The following is a 21,128-nucleotide window of genomic DNA, read 5'->3' on the forward strand; positions in this document are numbered from 1 at the left end:
CCTAAGTCAAGTCTTAAGATGGCTAAGTACAAGACTGTGAATGGATTAGATATGGATCAAGTATTGCTAAGCCATGGCTAAACCATATAGGATTAGTACAGCTAATCCTATATGAAGAAGTCAATGATGGCTAAGCAACTCTAAGCACTGGACCACTATAGGATTGAGTTCAGATTAAGTATGGCTAAAAACTATGCTTAGCATGGTTCAGAAATTGATTACCAAGGGATTGGTAACAGCTAAGCCATGGCTAATCCAGACTTGACTTAGCCATTGGCTAATCCAATGGCTAAGCCATGGCTAAGCATGGGATAAAACTGGATTGCTACATGATTGGATTGGGATTGGGTATGGCTAAGCCATACTTAATCTCCTGAGGATAAGCTGTACTGATCCTATATGACTAATCCAATGGCTAAGCCATGGCTAAGCATAGGATTGGATTAAAAGTGTATGGGCTTTAAGTTGATCTAAAATACAATATTGTATCAAAGTTAATCCGACTTAACTGACATCACTGCATCACGCACCTCTTCGGTCCGATGCTATTCTCTGGCGCCGCTGACCCTGTTAAGTCTTGCCATTGCTGCATCGGATGGAAATACGCTGGACGCCCCGGTCACTAGCGGCCTTCCATAGCCCCCGTCGCGACGCTGTCAGCGCACTCCATATCCAGGATTCAATCCCTTGAGTGGGCGAGAAACGAGCGGCCTTCAGGGTCTTTACACCATCTCATGCGTGCGTGACTTCGATGTGGGGCGAATTAACCTGTGCCAATGGGGGGTTCTATCCAGAAGATTGCCTAGGATACCTCCGTCGCGCCACCTCACTGCGAAGATCCCATCGCAGTGTCCGGCCTTGAATCCCGAAGATGTGCAATACGGCGAAGGCGAAGCGGCGTATCGTATGTCCCATTCTGAATAAGCATCTATACATATTCATCTAACGATGATCGCAGTACTCACCGTGTCAGCGTATCCTTCCATCACAATATACTCGGATGAGTTGAGCATCGCGCCGATTTCTCGAGCAGTCAAGTTACAGTTCGCAGCCGACGCATTACACACCATGCAGTGGACGACGACGGCAAGCGAACCTCACGCGGCGACGAGATCGACGGCGTGAGCGCGTCTCGTATCCAATGTGCCAACAACATCGCCCCAGGTATCCACACCCACCACTCCCCGATCACCATGAACCCGATGGCTAACGCCACCGGGCCCACGCTGTTGCCAGGGGCGTGGGCGCGAGTGGCTTTGCGTGATCTTGTTGTAGCGTGTGTGTCCATGTGTCGCAAAACTACTACTCACCTTGAGAATGTTCATAGGAGACGCGGTCGCGGCCCAGCGACACCGTATCATGAAGTATATGACGGTCGTAGACCGAAGCTTTGTGAGTGCTTACGTGTCAGGGTCGTTGGCCAAGTGTCTTCATCATAGCAACCGCGGTTTACGAACCTGACAGCTCCACAGGGTAAGTGGGCAATAGAGGTTCTACAAATGAGCTGCAGGAACGTATCATGAAAGACTAATAGGAAGCGTAACCCTAAGATTCAATGACCGTTGAACGCGTGAACTTAGAATCTTGTATGGTACGTACCACTCCGCCTTTACATGGAATAAGGCATTACAGCTGTCTGCTTAGGGTGGCTCGTTCGGAGTGACGTGCATAGTTTGAAGTCGGTCGCCGTTACTAGCGCTATAGGAATGAGAGTCGAGCGATTGCGTTTCAAGAGAAACACGGATGCAAAAGGCGGCCTAGAGAACGAAGGAATGACTTGATCAATTCTTCATTCCAGTAGAAAATGACGCGGAATAATAAAATAATCAACTTAGTAGCCCACCGCGGGGGTCGAACCCGCAGCCTTGAGATTCCAGTGGCTGGAAATGCCCGAGCCTTAAAAGTCTCACGCTCTATCCGATTGAGCTAGGCAGGCTTAGGGGGCTTCTTACGTACGTTGTCCTTCACTGGAGCAAGTGCCAAGCATAATGAAATCATTATTGCACCGACAGTGACGTCACGGAGTGCTCTGGCCGACGGACCGGGACTGTCCGAAGCGCGCAGAGGGTGTCGAAGAGGCGCCAGCAGCCTGACCTGGCAGTCGACGGCATTCCCTCCAGCTCGTACTCACTGCTCTTCCAACATGACTTCCCGTCTTGGACGACGCATTTTCGCGCAGGCTGTCCGCCCGAGCGTGCGCGCGACCGGCCGCACCACGGGCGCGGGCAGGCGGTGCATGAGCAGCACCGCGGACGCTGCGAAGAGCAGCGACATGCCTTGGATTGTGAGTCTTGAGTGGACCGTCGCGTTTCTCGTGTCGACCGGCGTGTTGATGGATTTGTCGTTGTAGATCGGCTCTGCTGTCGTGTTTGGCCCCGCTGTACGCTCGCGGTACGTCACGCGAGTACAACAGAGCGCTGACACCCCCCCGCTGGAATTAACAGGCCGTCTGGTTGCTCACATCGCAGTCAGACAAGAAGACGCTTGACGTCGCATTCAGTCAGGCGGATCGTGGCGCGCACAGTCTCGGAGATAGCAAAAAGGATGCTGAGAACACGCCGGAGTCTTCGGGAGAGGATGCAAGCGCCGAACCGAAAGAGGCGGAGGAGACTGAAAACACGCAGGTGTGTATGCTGTACTCTCGTAGTCATGAGGCTTTTAAGAACTTGCTTTTCTTAGGAATCCAGCGATAAGGGCGCCGTCACTGATTCTGAGGGAGAGACCGTCTCTGGCAAGGAGGTCAATGAGTCGATGCAGCAGAGTTTCGTGAGTCAATTGCATACGACCCGTACGAACACGATTAGATGTTCACGTATATCAGAACGAGGACTCGCCCCCAGATGCTCAGGCTGCTGAAGAGAAGGAAGCGAAGGACGGCAAGTGGACCGAAGGCGCCCCCGGCCAGAGCTCCGAGGCTGAGACGAAGCCAGACCAGAAAGAAAAGCCAACCGAGAAGAAGGGCGAAGCACCGTCAGACCTGGGTGATGCTCGCAAGACGGCCAAGGTGAGGAACGAAGTACGATTCTTGCTCGACAGTACTCATGTGCTGTGCAGGGTGGCGAGGCGCCGAAGGAGTCGGGCGCGTCGAAGTGATGTGACCTTGTTATTCGTAGATGTTATTCGTAACATTAGTACACCTACAATGCGCATATGGACGTTCTCTGTAATGCCGGGCGTTGTGACAGACATTCACTTGTTGCGATTCGAGTTGCTCGCGTCCGCTCCGGTTGCGAGTGACTTCTGACCGGAGAGGGTGGCTCAAGGGTGGCTATGGAAGGCGTGGGAAGGTGGGCGCTAGGGACTCTGGAGGGACTGGTGCCTGCCTCGAGCGCGCTGCGCAGTCTATCTGCACCCTCCCGGGCCCATACCATCCCCGCTAAGTTATAGCTCGGGCCCGTACCCGCAGACTGGTCTCTGCTCCTCACGCTCTTTACGCCCCTCTCAGCGATGTCCAGCAGCCCCCGTCCGTCGACCAGCTCCGCTTCTTCCGGGCGTAGTTCGCCCGTGCACGGCTTCGATTCTTCCGCGGCCCTAATCCTCGTCCCGGACACCGAAGACTCCGCAGCGAACACACCGTTCAGTATCTCCAGCGACGACGAGTACGACTCCGACGACGACAGCGGCGTCGGGGGCACCGCCGATCGCCTCCAGGCCTCCGCCTTCCCGCCCCTGTCCTCCGTCTCTGTCTTCCTCTACCTCCTGTCGCCCTTCCTCAAGCTCGGAGCGCTCCTGCTACCGAATGCAGACCTCCCGCTGAAGGTTGCGATACCGGCGCTGCTGTTCTTTGCCGGTTTGGCGGCGTTCACGCGCCAGATATGGTACATGCTTGCGAGATACATCCGGCGGGCAGACCTCGAGGAGATCATGCTCGAGACTTTTGCGCGGGATCGGAGGAAGGAGGGGCGGAGGTGGGCTCTCAGGCAGGTCGTCCGCCTGGCGTCGGGCGTGTTCCGAGTCTTGTTGGCTGCGGTGTATGTGCGAGGTGAGCATCCTGACATTCTGTGCTGCGTGTGCGTGCTCGATCGTGTGAGGTGCCATAGGGCCCCTGACGATCTCCGGGAAGCTTGTTCTGCGTTTAGACTGTTGTTCAATTCGCTGTCTATTGTAATTGAGTAGACATCCCCATGCAGCGTCCACATACTCAGGTTCCTTTACGTGCTCCATCTGACCAGCGCCGGTGCACTAACGGCATGAGCTGGAGTTTGTAGAGGAACCGTTCTGTATGTGCATCAAACAGGGGTGTCTATTGAAATACATATCGCCGTGTACCTACGGCTTTTCCGTACGAAAGCAGGTCCATGTATATTGCCAAGGGTCGTTGTACTCTACAGTCCGGACTTTGTCGAAGACTGCTAACAACGCTTACAGCATCAGTGGATGTCCTATTGCCATTCCTACCGGACAAGCTCGCTCTACCATCAGATATCATGGTGACTATTGTGGTCGCCATCATGCTCGCTCCGCTATATTTCGCGCAGTCACTTGGTGTCGCTCGCGTTATATATGCTACCTGGGCATCCGTAGCCGCCTACGTCGCATGGTTTATATGCACGGCATATTCCCATTCGCAGGGCATGCTGGCTGAACGCGGCGTCCCTGCATCGACAGGCACGCTGTGGCAAGGCGTATGTAAGTAGCTCTTCCTAGCATGTCAAGCACTTGTCTTACTGTGCGTAGCTATGATCGCGTTCGCCTTCACTACCACCTCTACCAGTCCGCTGTATACTGCCCTTCGTGGCACGACGCAGCCAATGAGCCCACGCCCCCGGCGATCTCAGTCATTCAAACTACTCTCCGCATTGTCCGTAGGGATCGCGGTGCTGTGTGTATTACCACTTGTGTTTTTCCAGTCGACTGATTTGCCAGCGGTGAGTAGCATCCTTGAGTTCTGTAACAGCCTGGCCTGACTGCCTAAAGTCGCAGGAGAGACCCATTCAACCCCCGGATGCGCTAGCCACGACGCCCGAAAATGTCCTCGCTGCACGAGCGCTGTTCGAGACAGCCGCTCTCATGCTCTCTGTACCATCCGTCCTCATCCCAACTCCCGCTCTGCCCATCCCCTCTTCCATCCGCCGTGCCATCCGCGTCCCCTTCTCTCGAGTCCTCCTATACGTCGCTGCGATCGGCCTATCGCTGGTCCCGTCACCTCTTGCGCGAGCCCTCAGCGACGCCGTCTGGATGCTCGCTTTCCTGAGCACGTACATGCTTCCGGCGCTTCTCCACATCATCCTGCACAACCTCCGCAGCCCGCTCTCAATCATCATCCCGCCGAGCACGCCCGTTACGGCGATGTCGAGCCCTGGCATGCCGAGCGCGCGGTCGGACGTGAGCGACTCACGGAACGACGAGCTCCTGCAGAGAAAGGAGCGCACCCTGCAGCGGAGGCGGCTTGGGCGGAGGTTGGTCTGGGACTTTGGCGTGTGGATGTTGTTGGTGCCTGTCGGTGGAGGCGGGACGGTGTGGGCTGCTGGGAGGCTCGCGAACAAGTGGTAGGCCGAGGAGTGTATGGAAACAAGCAAATGAATGTCGTCTTGGATAGTAGTTGCGTCTAGAACGTGCTCTATCTTGGCTTAGGGTTTACGGTGTCGTTTGTTGTATGATAAGTGTGTACCTACATATCTCTGTCTTCTTACCGTTGTAACTACAAAGAAGTAAAATCTAGGCTCGCTACACTCAGTACCGCGAAGTTCATTGTGAGTGGGCGTCACACATGTACGACCACACTTCGTAGAATCACTGTGAAGAGCAATATTTCACTCTCCGCGGCACGTTCGTCCTTCCCTCAATCCGCTTGACCACGACCTCGACCGCAACCACCACGACCAACGCGCAGACCCTCATACACGAAACAGGTCGAAGACATCGCACACGATGAGTCGCAACATGCGCGGATTCCACGGCAACCAGTTCGTGCCACCCCAGGGAACACAGACCGCCCGCGAAAAGGTGGTTGCGGCACCGTGGCAGGTCGCGGCGCTGAAGCAGCTCCTCCGGCGCGCCGGGGGGAGTCCGCCGAAGGAGGAGATCGTGCGGACGGGGAAGGAGACGGGACTGTACGTCCGACCTATGCTGGACCACGCGTCGCAACTGACCAGGGTAACGGAATGCAACCCCGCGTCTTCAGGGAGGTTCGGTGGATTAGGAATTGGCTCAGTCGACAACGTAGGGGCCGAGCGAAGAGCGGCGACGACGAAGATTCTTCAATTAACCGCAAGGAGGAAAATGATACGTCGGCGACCACCGCTTCAAAACAGGATATCTCTACCTCCTCTCACGGCTCTTCCGAAAGTAACGTCTCCATTCACCAGCTGCTGCAAATTCAACTAGACGGCGCGCGTCAACGAAAGCGCAAGAAACAGACGGACACTGCCTCTCACAGTCTGGAACTCGCTGCGGAACCCCTTGCTTCTTCGGAGACCTACCTTCAAATAGGAAAACCTGGGACTTCCTTCTCTCTACCTCTGTCTCGAGCTCCTCAGGCTCAGTCGACTACATCGAACACTCCTTCGTCTGCGGGATCCTTGCAAGTCGACGACAAACTCAAGATGCGCTCCTTGACTCAGTCGCCGTCTCTCGGCTACATCCCTTTCGCTTTTCCTCTGGCATTCTCGCAAATGTCTGACACGGAAGATTCTGACCCGTCTCTCTCGGGTGATACATCTCTCAGCTCAAGCGGCGCCAGCTCAGTCGATGCTCTGGCAGGCTCCCAGGCTCTCATTGGCACTCAGGTCAGCTACCCGACGATGTACTCTGAACACTTCGTCCCCACCGTTCCGACTCTGCCGCCGGACCACACCCAACCCAATCCCGCAGATGCGGAGAGTCAACGCAGCTCGAACATGCTCTACCTCTCGCAGCTGCTCCTCGATGCCACCAACGCGCACGTCCCGCAGCTGGCTTCTAGTCCCTCTGGCGACTCTGAATACCTCTCTGGCCTCTTGCCGCTGTCGTTCGCGCCTTCGCTTCAGTCGCACTCGACCTCTGTGCTGGGCACTGTTAGCACGAATCCCGCCGGGCGACGCACGGACTACATGTGGTACCCCCCGCCGCCGGTGGCGTTCAAGGCACGAGTGACGGACTTGGCGCTGTTGACAAAGAGGATACGGGCGACGTACGAGGAAAATGCCGGCGACAGTAGTGTCACAGGTAGGTAGAGGACAGAACCGACCTGGTCTACGACAGTCTGGCATTGTGTTGACATGACTGACATACACCGCGCTCTCTTCGCTGTCAGGCTCTGTGACTGAAGAGCGTGGCAAGAGCGCATCGAACACGTCTCGCCAGCCATATGTAAAAGATGATGGTGTGCAAGGCGCTACCGCTGCCGTGGCTGCTGAAGACACCGACTCAGACGAGGAGGACGAGGAGCTGTTAACGCCTGCTGGAGACCTTCCTGCTTTCATCGGCAATCTCGACCACGCTCACCATGGGACGAAGGCCACACGCAAGGGTAAAGAGGTTCTCTACAGGAACGGAGTCTTTGCCAGAGCGGCGTAAAGTCATACACAGATACTGTATTCATTCCCAATGTGTTATCAACATCGAGCCGATTGTCGTGCCGTGTTCTACGTCATGTTTTCTTGTCCTTGTCATCGAGCATCGTGATGTTGAAGCGAACGACGTCAATCATACTTGTACAATTGTAATGTTGAAACGTAGAGCCGGGTTCTGCCTGAAACGTCGACGATTGTTTCTGTTAGCGATGCCAATGAGGGCTCGAATATTGGCGACACTCACTGAGCAGTGACCATCAAGTGCGCAGATCGTACTCCAACTGTGAGGGAAGCGATGCGAACTTGAACAATCCACGCATATACAGCTCCGGACACTTCTCCTTCAAGGTAGCGGTCAGCTCATTCAGGTCCCCCTTACCTCTGATGATAATGCTGCGCAAATTTGGGAGCGGCTTTCCCTGTAACGCGGTTTGTATAGCCTTCCAATCCAGTTCCTGGATGATCTCGATTGGGATGGGTTTACCAAGATATCCTCGCGTCGCGATGATCAGCGTTTCCAGCGCTGGGGACGCTAGACTCTGCAGGATCAACTGAACGCAAAGCAGTACCGGGGGCCACTCCTGCTCGAGATCATACATCTGGATGGTTACGCTGAGCACGCGGAGGTTTGTGCAACGTTCCAACGAGGCAGTCGTTTGCGGGGAAACTGAGTTGTTCAATCTGCATGAGAGATGAACGTTCGGGATGACGAGCCACTGACTTACCGTCAAACTTGTCGCGGTAGTACGGCTGCACGTACGCTGAGATCCCTATGTAGAGAGCGTTCAGGTTCAGAGGGCCGAACAGGTCCAGCATTGGCTGCGCTTCGTGCGTGCAGTAGAACGTGCTTTGGAAGCGTAGCGTCTGGAGGAGTTCGGCGCTGGGATGGCGAAGCATCCATTCGGACGCGTGACGGAGCACATAGGCAGGAGTGTCGTAGGCGGAGACGTCTAGCTCACGCAGATGCACAGGCGGCATCATAATCGACCCCGAGGAACGGGGAGGCCGAGGCTCGCGCAGTAGCCTGGCGACGGACAAGAGCCTAACCGTGTCGATGTGCGGGAAAGATCTCGACATGATATCCAGGACGCCAACACCGAACCTGCACTTGTGGATGCCCAGTCGTTTCAGCGAAGGCAGGTACGGGCTGAGATCGTAGTCGTAGTCACCGTCCCTCTCGAGGACGTATCCTGCTAGAACAACTTCCTCTGTCGCCTCCATGACTGGCAACCAGGTTAGCAGCCCCATATTGGGCAAGGCCGGATCCGGAGGATCATCACCCCACGGCGCGGCTATCCACAGCTCACGGACCAGACTGCGTATTTCCGGCGTGGAGGAGAGCACCTCGCCGAGCATCGCGTAGTTGTCGTGCTGGAGGTGTACTTTGAGCGTGCTGAAGCGATGGAAGCGCGCCGTAGTCGTCCATTCTCTGCCGACGAGAGCGCATGTAGCGAGAGACGCAATGTCGTCGTGGAGGTGATCGATGACATGGTCGACGAGTTCGGGAAGTAGCTTCTGGGTAGGAGCCTGGCTCGACGTCTGCGCTACCGCCGGGGTCGATATGACCCCTCCTTGGCAGGGTGTGATAGACATGAGGCGTACGACGGCTCTAGCGACTGGGGACGGACCAGTGAGTCGCAGCAGCTGAGGGGCATTGGCATTCGGCATACTCACACTTGATAAACCCGTCCTTTGCGATGGGCGCTCATAGTACAATGCAGATCGTATGCCATTGTTGCACCGGCTGGGATCGTGAACAAAAACCGAATTGGTTAGTATCGCTTGAGATCGTCCATCTGATGCAGGGGGAAAGTTAATCCAAGCCAGCCATCGTATCATGAGGCTTCAGCTTCAGCACTTGGGACCTTCCGCGGCGATCCACGCTCGGGTTTGGATGTCGGCATAGAGCCTGACGCTGTTGAAGATGATCGCTATCGGTTAAGGCGAACATATTGTCGCAGACGAAAATGCCGGTAACCCTCCGCATTTCCACCCGCCGTCATCCGTTCCACTTCTGCAAGAGAAATCAGACAGCGATGTACCATCGGTATGTAGATGACGACGAACACGTCTCAGACGACTTGCATCTCCATGTGGAGGACCCAGTAAGTGACATTGGGTGAGCTTGGGGGACGAAGAGAGTTAGCTGCTTCCAGAACAATGTCCACGTCGAATACTCACCGCCGCACTTCGCGATCGCACACGCACCGCATAGGTTGCCTTTGCCTGAAGTGCCGATTTTAGTCCTATGCGTCGAGTTCGTGCTTCTGTCGCTCGTTACAATCCACGCTGAGGAGACCACGATTAGGAAGGAGGGTACTGATGAATGCAACACAATCCACTTGTCTGGGATTCGCGCATGGATCAGGGACATATGATCTTCCACAGTCCTTGTTCGCTCATATGCTAGAGATTGGAGCACCTCTGCCTTCGAGCACGGCCCCACAAGGGCGAAAGCCGGCCGACGAGGCATCATTGCGAATGTCGCGTAGTCTGGCAGGCGAACATACCAGAGTGTTAACTCGCGTAGAGCAGGGAACCTGATGCCGGCGTCGGCGTGCCTGTAGCCAAACCAGTCAATGCCTTGCAAAGAGATGTGCTCCGACCGCCGGAAGCAAGGCCGAGCCGGAGATTATGGAATGCATTTGTAAGTTTCAGCGTTGTGAGAATGAGCATATCTCTGGCGAAGAGGCTAGGAACTGATTGGACTCATTGAAGGTTTCACGGCCCACGGATACACAGAAACGATGGTAGCGCACGGCAGGCAACACGGCACGCCAGAGCGCATGAGATGGGGATTACTTGTCCTGATATTGGTAGTCGATGATACGTTCCGTGCGTTCTGCAGGTAGACGAGAGCCATTGCTATGCACTCGCTCGCAGGGAGAGACGGTAATGGTCTCGGAGACACCCTCGGAGCGCCCGTGATCGCTTGTGGCGCACTTGCTCAGTTGCTGCCCACCTGCCCGGTTTGTCATCTTCACTTTGAACTCGACCTCATCACTCCCTGCCTGGCATCGGCGGAGGACGCAGAAGATGAACAAGCGAACATTTGTCGCAGAGCAGGAACGTACAGAAGGACATACGCATGTCTTGCTCATTACGACCGGCAGCGTTGCCTCCATTAAAGCACCATTAATTGTCACTGAGTTGAAGTCCGTCCGTGTCTTGCTGTATGATTTTCAAGTAACGTTCGACTGACACAAACGCTAACATGTAGTTTGAGAACGTCAAAGTCGAGGTCGTGTCGACCAAGGCCTCGTTGTCGTTCTTCGACGTAGGCGCGATAGAACGAGCAGGCGCCAGGGTCTGGCGCGACGAGGATGAATGGGCTGCAGACGTGTGTCCGACTCCTCTACGTTGTGAATAAACTTTGACATATTGAGCCAGGGAGGATATAAGATCGGTGACCCTATACTTCACATAGAGCTGCGACGATGGGCGGACATCGTCCTCATCGCACCCTGTTCAGCGAACACGATAGCAAAGATCGCTCACGGCATTTGCGACAACCTAGCGGTATGTTCTTCTCACAGCGACGCAAGCACAGCATGACTGACGGGACGACAGACTTCTCTGCTCCGCGCACTCGCGCCTACAACGCCTACATACGTCTTCCCCGCGATGAACACGCTCATGTATGAGCATCCGCTCACGGGAGAGCACCTCAGAATCATTCGAGAGGTCATAGAATACCAGGTCGTTGGACCCGTTGGCAAGACACTGGCCTGTGGCGATGTTGGTACGCGAAGATGCTGATTACTGATGCCTATTGGAACCCTAACGACACCGTTTGCAACAGGTGTGGGTGCTATGGCGGAGTGGAAGGACATTGTACAAATTGTGGTGGACGCGTTCCATCTCACCAAGAAAGTTGATACGCCCACATGAGTTGTTCAGCTGACGAGCAGAGATGTAGTTAGGCAGGGCATCCATTTCGTCCGTCTGTATCGATACACGATGCAATTGTATATTATACTTTCACAGCCACTTTGCAAACGATCCACCTCCCTTCCGCGCCTTCCTTCCGCTTCACCTCACCCTGGTCACACTTCTGCGCCAACCACTCATCCACCATCTGCATCATCTCATTAACATCTGCTGCAGTAGATCCAAGAGAGTGCAGCGCCAAGGAACGCGCGAGCCATTCACTCGTCGGTGAAGGCTCCTCGGCACCTGTCTTCGACGAGTTCACCGGAGGAGGAAGACAATGCAACTCTCGGTACGCGCTGCGCATGATGAGCCACACTGTCGCGCGAGCCTTCGCGCGAACTCCCTCGACGAGTGTGTACATGGCCTCCAGTGCAAGGTTGTACGGTCCTGCACGTTGACGAGCACCCTCCGGCTTGTCGGAATGGTCGCCGGTTCTAACGGGAGCGCCTCTACCTCCACTTGCCTCTGTCGAAGCCTCGAAGAACCGTTCGAATGCACCGCGGTCCGTAAGTTCTTGCAACTTGGCGTAGTTGCTCGTGCGCAGACAGTGCGTCAGGTGGGCGAGCCATCGATACGCTGCGCCGTCGCGGGGGAGGAACGTGCGAGGCAGGGAATGTAGGTGCTCATGGAACCGAGTCTGCGAGGGGTAGCCTAGGAGGAGGTGGTGAAAGAGAGACAAGAGTGTCGTCGAGAGCGCCCCATGAGTAAACTCTGGGACTTCAGGACGCGCGAGGTAGAGGTGTGGGAGGAGATGAGAGAGAATGGACGTCGTCTGTTTGTCGGAGCGGAACAGAATCGAGAGATGGAGAGATGTTTCGTATACTAAGGCGCGTGTTTATTCACGCACATGTGTGATACAACGGTATTTGACTCACCTTCGACTGCAAATGCGTCCTTACGGTCGGTTGCAAGGAGTCCTTCCCTGAGCTTTCCTGATGCGATGTGAGCACAGCGAACCTGCAATGTTAGCGCGGGCACAGAGAATAACACATACTGAACAAAATCAAGATATTCTCCTGCTCTTCCTGACGATGTTTTGTCGCATCCACATCTCTTCCGCTCGCCCCATGGGGGTGGCGCTTCCAGTGTTCGTTGACCTATACAACTCAACCGTTCGAACTCAACTCCTCAGATCGAACAAGTACAGTATACCTTGCCCTCAATGAATGCACGATATTCCTCCTGGACGGCACGGTCCCTCAGCCTACGTGCCTATTCAACGTCACGATCGAGCTATCTTCAGAGGTCACTGGCGACGACTCACGCATCCCCGTCTTTGTCCAGGCCGCTGCTCCTACTCAGAGAGGGCATGAGCTCCATGTGCCGTTTGCCGGGTTTGTACACCCGGTGTGCTCGAGCATGCGGAGGCTTGTAAGCCATCTTCAGGAAGAGGAGGGCCCCGGGGAACGGTTTGTAGGGCTCGAGCTCCTGTTGCTACCTATGCAGCAACAACTGGGGACAACAAGAACAGCTTCAACTTCAAGTGGCACTGGCAGTACTTGCGGTGACGCTGCGACGTGGTACCTGGACGTGGATACTAATAGGGTGGAAGTCACATTATACAACCTACTATATCGGTCCGGGATCTCGGCCAGGACAGGGAACTCGGTCAGTCATGCATTGCTCAAGAACGGCTGGGATTTTTCGGACAAAAGGTACCTTGCTGTGTTTGTTTCGATTACAGCTATCGACTGGTATACTTACTACACGAAACGGATGGGAACTTCACTGCCTACGCTCGACTGACCGAGTTCCCTGTCCTGGCCGAGATCCCGGACCGAAATAGTACCATATATGCAATGGTAGGATAGGCATTAATGGGGTAGTGGTAACCTGGGTCGTTGCCATCGACCCGCCGGGGGTTCGATTCCCCCTTAATGCATGAGCCGTGTTCTTCATTCAGCTCTTTACTCGGATCATCACACTACTATTTTTGTAACTTCTGTGAGTGAGACCCCGCATGCCATGTATGTATGTACCGATCGCCCTTTCCATCACAGATCGAACCCATTATGTAACATGAGATACTTAACAGGCTTCAGGCTATTGCGGCTTCTGCCGGTCTTGGCTTTATCTTGTCCTCGCCGAGGCGCCTTGCGATCATTGCGGCGTGCGCGCTGCTGCATTGCCGCTGCTGCACCTGGCGTCGTGCCTTCTCTTTCTCTTCTGCAGCGTATGTTCAGCTGATCCGCCACATCCGCAATGGAGTCCATCCCTATGGCGAGGATGCGCTCGCCGAACAGTGCATCCCGTTCTGCTTATGCGCCCCTTCCTACTCCTCGTGCTGCCGAAGAACTTCCTCCAGCGAACTCCCTTGAAAGCATGGACGACGCACACGTACAAGAGATTCACCCGGAGTGGAAGCGCAACCTGTACATGCTCGTCGAGCGGCCAACTTCCTCGTATCCCGCCTTCATCATCCACGTCGTCACTACGTCCCTCATCGTCATATCCGCTCTTGTGACCGTCCTCGAGACCATCCCGTCCTTCCACTCAATCTCACCCCAAATTTGGTTCGGCTTCGAGACGACGGTGGTTGTGCTGTTCACGGCGGAATACGTTGCGAGATGTCTGGCGCACTCAGCGAACGTATGGACGTTTCTGAGATGGTTTGGCTGTATGTGAGTCGTTGCTTCGTGCGCAAGACACCTGACCGGACCTCCGTACTCTCTTCAGCATTCTTCGGAATCATAGACTTGCTGGGTATCCTGCCGTACTACCTAGAGATAATGCTCCACCAGGACACCGTACGTCGACTCACCCCGTCTGTGCTCCTCTCACAAATGGCTGGCAGTCAACCTTTTTCAGGTTCACTATTTTGCGGACGTTCCGCTTGTTACGCGTATTCAGGCCATTCCGCCATAATAATACGATCCTACTGTGCGTAACGGAAGCACCAACAACGTATTGTCTGCTCACTTCTGAGCTAGGACGATCGAGGTTATGTATCTGTCGTTCCGCCGCTCGCAGCATGCCTTGTTAGCCCTTGCATTCTTCGTAGTCATGGTCTTAGTCGTGTTCAGCACCCTGCTGTAGGTCCTACCATGCGGATACTTGCGAAGTTACTGACGCTCGGTACAGGTATTTCGCTGAACGTGGAACATGGGACGAGGTCTTGGGCACGTTCATCAACTCTGACGGTGACCCTAGCCAATTCGCGGTGCGTGCGGGTTTGCTGGCAGTCCAGCCTGTTGATCTCATTCCGTGCCTCAGTCTATCCCAGCTGCTGCATGGTGCGACACGTTTATTATCGTACAGATACAGCCTGTCTAACATCGCTTGTACCACAGGTTTGTGTTAGTCAGTAAGTGTTACATGCGCGTCCGCATCTTCTCGACTCACCATGTCCAGCAATCACAACCGTTGGCTACGGCGAGATCACTCCTCGTTCCTTCCTCGGACGGCTGATCACCCTCCCCCTGCTTGTCTTCGGCTTGCTGCTCATCGCGCTCCCGACCTTCGTGCTCGGACGCGAATTCAGCTTAGTCTGGGAAATGATGAACGAAGACCAGGTGAGCCTCTTCATTCATCTCTCACCGAACGGTCTTCGCTCACTTTATCTCCAGCAAATCTCCCGCGAAGAAGTATTCAATGCACACGCCCTCGACCCGCTTGCCTCCCCCACGCTCATGCGGCGGCGTTCTGCGTCCTCGTCCGTGCAGCCTTGGCGCCACACGCATGACGAGCCACAAGCGAGCGGCAGCTCCCCGCGAGAGAACAAGGAGCTCCGCGGGCAGATAGCGGAGCTGAAGGCGGCCGTGGAGATGCAGGGCGCACTGTTGCGCCGGCTCGTCGACGCCATGGAGGGAGATGCGCAGGGGCACGGGCAGAGGCGAGGGAAGCAGCGTTTTAGAGGGCCCGGTAACGATGTACCGTAGAGCGTAATCTCGACCCACGCAATGTCCTCCACGCAGTGCTAGCATAGAGGATGTGTAGCATCCTGTTGTAATTAATTACTTAGAAGAGTCATCAGGGAGAAGAGCAATGGGTTGATACGTTGAAGCTGAAGCCTAAGGCGGCCACAAAAACTAACGAAAGCGGGGATGCATTAAGGGGGAATCGAACCCCCGGCGGGTCGATGGCAACGACCCAGGTTACCACTACCCCATTAATGCCCATTTATGGCCAGACCCTCGCACTTACATTTATGTGTTGTACTGAGTCACAGGCTCTGAGTCTGCCTCATCGGAGAGGCTTCCTCTTTCTATCACCTAGGCTGATGCTGAGTCGATTTCGTCGCGTTCAGGAGAGCCCTGCCTTGGCATTAGGTCAAAGCTACGTAGCGCTGTTCACTGGCTGGCCGGCTGCTCTACCCATGAATGCTCCATATGGAATGGCACTGAACTGTCTACAAGGTCTATAGGCACGTTCTTTCTATAATCGCCTTATACTCTACGTATTCAATTGCAACCGGCACTTTGCTTTGCTTCGAGTGAATGGCGTCTATCTGATTGTTTGTGGCAGGCCCAAGCAGATCGGCGGCACTGGCTTCGACCGTATAAAAAGCGGACACCGCCGTGACGCCGCAGTCCTCCTTCCTCCTTCCTCCTTCCTCCTTCAGCCTCAGCCTCCTTCGAAAGGCGAGACTGTTATTCGCTTCTCCACATCGCCGTCTGTTCAGGTGAGTAAGGCGCACCGTAGAACCTGTATCTACGAGCATTCGCCTCGGGACCGAGCGGGCGATCGAGATCGCACTACTGCCGTTTCGATCTCGATCCTTGGTCGCCCACTGTCCTCTGTGGATGTTGTCAGCATCAGTCCTCTATTGAAACATGCTTAGCCTTTTGCTTAGGACACGCGTCGCTAATGAGCGAAATGGGCGATACTACACCTCCGGAAGTCGCCAATGCCGCGGCGACTGTATTCCACACGCGCAGCTACCAACAGGAACTCCTTGAAGAGAGCTTGCGGTCCAACCTCATCATTGCGCTTGATACGGGATCTGGCAAGACGCATATCGCCGTGCTGCGCATGAAGCATGAGGCGGAGCGGGAACCGCGAAAGGTGAGTTATTCCCTCGTCTGCATTCTCGTTGACATCGATTGTTCCAGGTATCGTGGTTCTTCGCACCTACAGTGGCGCTTGTCGAGCAGCAATGCGATGTCATCCGCAAAGCCATCCCAGTACCTGTATGCATGATCTCGGGCGCATCGGAGCCCAACCAGTGGAAAGACCGAGATCTATGGCGACGTGTTCTAGAATCTCATAGGATCATCGTCTCTACGCCACAGGTCCTGCTAGATGCACTTCTGCATGTAAGTCTACGTCTGACTTCACGATCAAAAGTTCTGATCGGAAGCTTATATGCGCAGGGTTACGTTGATCTGGGTATGGACATAGGTCTTCTTGTCTATGACGAAGCCCACCATGCGATCGCTAAGCATCCGTATAACATGATCATGCAACAATTCTACTTCAACTTGAACAAGCGCACTCGGAACTCCGGATCGTATGACCGGGCTCGTCCCATGGTGCTCGGCCTGACAGCTAGTCCGATTTATGGCGGTAACCCAGATGCCGCATTCGAGTAAGCTCTGACACCTATCGCTGGAAATATCCTGAATGATAACACTTTCTTTGCAGTAAACTCGAACACAATCTCGATAGCATCATCCGCTCGTCGCGCATGCACCGAGAGGAGCTCGCTCAATATGTTCATAGGCCGGTTTTCAAGCACGTCCTTCATAGCTCTCCATCATACGATTGGGAGACACTACCATCTTACAACACGTTCTCGCTCAAAACAGTGGTCGACTCGCTCAATATCGAGCACGATCCGTACGTGCAATCCATGCGTGGTCAACTGGCACGAGCGCATTCAGCGGAAGAACGGCACCGCATCGACCAGAAGCTGTCGAAGGTCATTCACAAGGCGGACACCTTCACGCATCGGGGTCTCAGGGACTTCTTGAGGGCCGCCGAAGAGATATGCATGGAACTTGGAGAGTGGGCGGCAGACTGGTACATCGTCAAGGTCATCGAGCAGGCCCGCCGCGCGGCGAACCCATACAACAATATCATGACTAGCTGGCAAGCGAACGAGAAGCGTTACCTGCTCGACAATCTCGACAAGGTGAACGTCGTCCCTGTCTCGACGGACCCCGACGAGATCCGGCATATGCTCACGCCAAAGGTCCAAGCGCTGGTCTCGTGCTTGGTCACTGAAGAGGAAGACTTTCGGCTGGCAGACGAGACGTACAGCGGCCTCATCTTCGTCACTCGGCGGGACACGGTGATTGCCCTAGCGGAAGTGCTGTCCCGACTCCCAGAGACTGCGCAGCTCTTCCGCATCGGCTGTCTCCTAGGAAGCTCGTCGAGTTTCAAGCGCCACTCCTTCCTTGACATCACCCGCGAGATCGTGAAGGAGTCGCAAGTGAACACGCTGGCAGAGTTCCGCGGCGGCGACAAGAACCTGATCGTCTCCACCTCCGTCGCTGAGGAGGGCATCGACATCCAGGCATGTGGTAGCGTCATTCGCTTTGATGCTCCTCCGAACGTTGTCTCTTGGGCGCAAAGTCGAGGAAGAGCCCGGCAGCAAAGGAGTAGCTTCATCATGATGTTGGAGCAAGACTCACAGCACGAGCAAGACATTCAGAAGTGGATCGGCATCGAACAACAGATGATGGATCTCTATACAGACCCGAACAGGGTGGCCCCGGAAACCTTTGAGGAAGACGACGATCACGACGAGCGTACGTACCTTGTTGAATCTACTGGGTATGTTTCCGTCACGATATATGCTGTTTGCTCGCTGAGTACTGGGCTTACAGCGCTGTCCTTACGCTTGACTCTGTGACAAGTCACCTCAACCACTTCTGTTCTGTTTTGCCCAACGCGTCGTATGGCGGACAGCACGCGCTATATGACCTCGATCCACCCGACTACCCCGAAGACTGGCACTCGCAGCAGGACCGTCTCAAAGACATGCCGCCATATCAGGGGCCATGGGGAGCTACGGTCACACTTCCACGATGCCTTCCCTCACAGTAAGTTCACTAGTGGCTCATACTACCAATAATCGGCGCTGAACGGTCGATCTCCTCAGTCTCAGGAAATTCGCTACACCGCGAGAACACAAGACGAAGAGGTCGGCACAGAAGCATGCGGCTTTCAACGCCTACGTTGCGCTGCACGAGGCCAAGCTCCTCAACGATCATCTCCTGCCTTTGATGAGCGCGATCGAGCCCGACAAAGGAGAAGAGGTCAAGAAGTTGCTAGCCGATATCGAGAAGCGCGCTGGCACAGAAAAAGTATCCATCCAGACGGATCCTTGGGCACCGAAGGCAGACGAGGATACGTGGTGGAAGGCCGAAATGGTCATTGACGGCCTACCGGCTCTGACCATGTTGACACCGAACCCGCTGCCTGCGTTCGCTGAGGAGGAGATGCCGACGATATACATCCCAGGCAGGGGTGCCACTCACGTCTTGGTGCGTCCGATGGGCAAGGTAGGCCAGGACGAGGCCTACCTTGAGCGTGCTCGCACGTATAGCCATCGGATGTTCTCGACTCTGTATTTTGCGCGTATGAAACCGGACGATCGCGCTTTCGCCTACTTGTTCTTGCCGGCAGAGGAGGGCCCAGATGAGCATTCCTGGGAGGACCGGCGAAAGTGGATGCAAGAGCGGATCGATCGTGGTACCGACGTTCGTCTGGAGACAAACACGAGGGCAAACGCGGATATGCTGCGCCAGCAGTACGGCCTGCCCACAGATCTGGCACTCATTCGGCCGAACGAGAAGTTCGGCAAGCCCTTCCAATTTGTGCGTTGGTTCAACGGTCCGTTGAGTACTGAAGACGAGGACAAGCTGCGGGAGAGATACGATGGCTTCCCCGACGCGACTACCACGTATCCCTTGCTTCAGGTCAAGGAGTTCCCTCAGCGAGCGAACTTCCTTGCGCCGTTAGCTTCGGATACAGCTGGACTAGGCCGCGACGAGGCAGTCTACCTTCTGCCGAAGTATACAACCGTCGAGCTCGTATCGAAGGAAGATCTACAGTACGCTATGTATCTTCCTTCGATCCTCAGGTGGATGTCGAATGCCCTCACCGTCGTATCTCTTCGCAACGAGCTGTTACCAGCGGACTCCGTTGCCAAAGTCGCATTCGATCTCCTCCGCATCGCTACCACAGCTCCCGTTGCTCAAGAGATGATGGTCAACGACCAGCCACTCAACTATCAACGACTTGAGACGCTCGGGGATTGTGTCTTGAAATGCTTGACAAGCACCCAGCTTTTTGCCGACCATCCGTTTTGGCACGAGGGTTACCTCGCCAGGCGGAAGGATCACGCCGTCTCCAATGTGCAGCTAGCCAAAGCTGCTATTGAGAAGGGCCTATACAAGTGGATCATTCGAGACCGATTCGTACCGAGAAAGTGGAAGCCACGCTACCTCTCGGATTCTGTCGTCAACGAGCCCGAGCCCGAGCCCGAGTCCAAGCCTGAACCGAAGCCCGCCGAAGAGGAGACGAAAGACGAAGGTAATAAGAAGAAAAGGAAGAAAAAGCAGACCCAGGAGCTGTCGACCAAGGTCCTCGCGGATGTTGTAGAGTCGCTGCTCGGCGCCGCGTACGAGCACGGAGGTTTCGATCTTGCAGTGGAATGCGCAGCGCTGTTCGGCCTGGGGTTGTCCTGGAAGAAGCTCACGACCCACATCGACGAAGTATTGGCAAGGCATGAGGAACTCGATGTACCTCCTCCCCAGCTCACTCTCGTCGAACGCATGATCGGTTACAACTTCACGCGTAAAGCCTTGCTCATACAGGCCCTGACCCACGCCAGCTACACCGGCGACTTGGCCACCATGTCCTACGAACGGCTGGAGTTCCTAGGAGATTGCGCATTGGACATGATCGTCACCGACATGCTCTATCATGCCGAGGGATGGAATTACAAGCCCGGCCATATGCATCTGCGAAAAGAGGGCCTTGTCAACTCGCACTTCCTAGCATACTTCTGTCTCAAGACGTTCACCACTTGCGAGTCGCCGAACCCCTCGTGGTCACCGACGAGCGGCGTAACCGTTGGCACCGAGGAGCAGAAGATCTACCTCTGGCAGTGCCTGCTGCACTCCAGCCACCGTGTCCTGGAGGACCAGAACGTCACCTCCACGCGCTTCGAGAAGATTGGCCCCGAGATCGAGAAGGCTCTCAAGCAGAAGACCATCTACCCTTGGGCAGCGCTGACCAGCTTGCAGGCCCCCAAGTTCCTCAGCGACATGGTTGAGAGCTTGCTCGGCGCCGTGTTCCTAGACTCCGAGGGTGACTTCACGGCTGTGTGCGACGTGCTGCGCACCCTCGGCATCATGGACGTCCTCGAGCGCATCATCACGCGCAATGAGATGGACGTGCTGCACCCCATCTCGCGCTTGTCGATTTGGGCCGCCCAGCAAGACCCGCAGCAGAAGGTCAAACTCGCTGTGGAGAAGACGAAGGGGAACGTCAGTTGCGCTGTAATTTTGGACGGAGAGGAGCTCTTGAAGGTGACGGAGGTGTATCGCAGCAGGGCGAGTCAGGAGGAGGTCCGCTTTGCTGCTGCCGAACAGGCGATCAAGAAGTTGCGAGTATTGGAGGAAGAGGAAGAGGAGGACGCCATAGACGAGGAAGATAACACCTGGGGTGATGAGGTGCCCGAGTATGAATGGTGAGCATCGAGGAGATGATATCACATATACGGCTATGTTGCTATGATATATGGACGCT

General features: G+C 55.2%; 8 protein-coding genes and 3 non-coding genes across 11 annotated transcripts; 7 read left to right on the plus strand and 4 right to left on the minus strand.

Annotated features, from left to right (window-relative positions):
* Window positions 1-1,836: 1,836 nt before the first annotated feature.
* B0H18DRAFT_t23 lies at window positions 1,837-1,936 on the minus strand. The gene has a single exon. It is a non-coding gene; the product is annotated as a tRNA-Lys (tRNA).
* Window positions 1,937-2,081: 145 nt separating this feature from the next.
* B0H18DRAFT_974522 (uncharacterized protein) lies at window positions 2,082-3,167 on the plus strand. Its single transcript, XM_048044009.1, has 6 exons — window positions 2,082-2,284; window positions 2,351-2,380; window positions 2,445-2,624; window positions 2,680-2,766; window positions 2,822-3,004; window positions 3,055-3,167. Exons 1-6 carry the CDS (start codon window positions 2,144-2,146, stop codon window positions 3,091-3,093), a joined length of 660 nt encoding a protein of 219 aa, XP_047899950.1. The 5' UTR covers window positions 2,082-2,143; the 3' UTR covers window positions 3,094-3,167.
* Window positions 3,168-3,361: 194 nt separating this feature from the next.
* Window positions 3,362-5,673, plus strand: B0H18DRAFT_974526 (uncharacterized protein). The gene is made up of 4 exons (XM_048044010.1): window positions 3,362-3,982; window positions 4,369-4,629; window positions 4,678-4,868; window positions 4,918-5,673. The coding sequence occupies exons 1-4, from the start codon at window positions 3,448-3,450 to the stop codon at window positions 5,491-5,493; spliced, it is 1,563 nt and encodes a 520-aa protein (XP_047899951.1). The 5' UTR covers window positions 3,362-3,447; the 3' UTR covers window positions 5,494-5,673.
* Window positions 5,674-6,436: 763 nt separating this feature from the next.
* On the plus strand, window positions 6,437-7,300 carry B0H18DRAFT_974528 (uncharacterized protein). The gene has a single exon (XM_048044011.1). The coding sequence runs from the start codon at window positions 6,546-6,548 to the stop codon at window positions 7,152-7,154; it is 609 nt and encodes a 202-aa protein (XP_047899952.1). The 5' UTR covers window positions 6,437-6,545; the 3' UTR covers window positions 7,155-7,300.
* On the minus strand, window positions 7,301-9,135 carry B0H18DRAFT_1206849 (uncharacterized protein). The gene is made up of 3 exons (XM_048036188.1): window positions 8,219-9,135; window positions 7,738-8,160; window positions 7,301-7,672 (listed from the first exon to the last, which is right to left on the minus strand). Exons 1-2 carry the CDS (start codon window positions 9,084-9,086, stop codon window positions 7,751-7,753), a joined length of 1,278 nt encoding a protein of 425 aa, XP_047899953.1. The 5' UTR covers window positions 9,087-9,135; the 3' UTR covers window positions 7,301-7,672; window positions 7,738-7,750.
* A 1,333-nt stretch (window positions 9,136-10,468) lies between these two features.
* On the plus strand, window positions 10,469-11,459 carry B0H18DRAFT_974531 (flavoprotein). The gene is made up of 5 exons (XM_048044012.1): window positions 10,469-10,652; window positions 10,714-10,833; window positions 10,884-11,012; window positions 11,064-11,235; window positions 11,296-11,459. Exons 1-5 carry the CDS (start codon window positions 10,530-10,532, stop codon window positions 11,382-11,384), a joined length of 633 nt encoding a protein of 210 aa, XP_047899954.1. The 5' UTR covers window positions 10,469-10,529; the 3' UTR covers window positions 11,385-11,459.
* B0H18DRAFT_974534 (uncharacterized protein) lies at window positions 11,460-13,041 on the minus strand. The gene is made up of 5 exons (XM_048044013.1): window positions 12,691-13,041; window positions 12,579-12,630; window positions 12,421-12,523; window positions 12,302-12,358; window positions 11,460-12,248 (listed from the first exon to the last, which is right to left on the minus strand). Exons 1-5 carry the CDS (start codon window positions 12,804-12,806, stop codon window positions 11,467-11,469), a joined length of 1,110 nt encoding a protein of 369 aa, XP_047899955.1. The 5' UTR covers window positions 12,807-13,041; the 3' UTR covers window positions 11,460-11,466.
* Window positions 13,042-13,237: 196 nt separating this feature from the next.
* B0H18DRAFT_t18 lies at window positions 13,238-13,308 on the plus strand. The gene has a single exon. It is a non-coding gene; the product is annotated as a tRNA-Gly (tRNA).
* B0H18DRAFT_926641 (uncharacterized protein) lies at window positions 13,238-15,541 on the plus strand. The gene is made up of 9 exons (XM_048041638.1): window positions 13,238-14,043; window positions 14,103-14,173; window positions 14,221-14,306; window positions 14,357-14,458; window positions 14,508-14,586; window positions 14,640-14,659; window positions 14,717-14,730; window positions 14,778-14,938; window positions 14,993-15,541. The coding sequence occupies exons 1-9, from the start codon at window positions 13,629-13,631 to the stop codon at window positions 15,302-15,304; spliced, it is 1,260 nt and encodes a 419-aa protein (XP_047899956.1). The 5' UTR covers window positions 13,238-13,628; the 3' UTR covers window positions 15,305-15,541.
* On the minus strand, window positions 15,471-15,541 carry B0H18DRAFT_t22. The gene has a single exon. It is a non-coding gene; the product is annotated as a tRNA-Gly (tRNA).
* A 700-nt stretch (window positions 15,542-16,241) lies between these two features.
* B0H18DRAFT_868482 (P-loop containing nucleoside triphosphate hydrolase protein) lies at window positions 16,242-21,073 on the plus strand (the record flags this gene model as incomplete). Its single annotated transcript, XM_048039947.1, has 6 exons — window positions 16,242-16,430; window positions 16,478-16,681; window positions 16,739-16,953; window positions 17,010-18,143; window positions 18,197-18,412; window positions 18,472-21,073. The coding sequence occupies 6 exons, from the start codon at window positions 16,242-16,244 to the stop codon at window positions 21,071-21,073; spliced, it is 4,560 nt and encodes a 1,519-aa protein (XP_047899957.1).
* Between the last annotated feature and the right edge of the window lie 55 nt (window positions 21,074-21,128).

This window comes from Fomitopsis serialis (genome assembly GCF_022376445.1).
Source record: "Fomitopsis serialis strain Sig1Antser10 chromosome Unknown B0H18scaffold_3, whole genome shotgun sequence".
Classification (NCBI taxonomy): Eukaryota; Fungi; Basidiomycota; class Agaricomycetes; order Polyporales; family Fomitopsidaceae; genus Fomitopsis; species Fomitopsis serialis.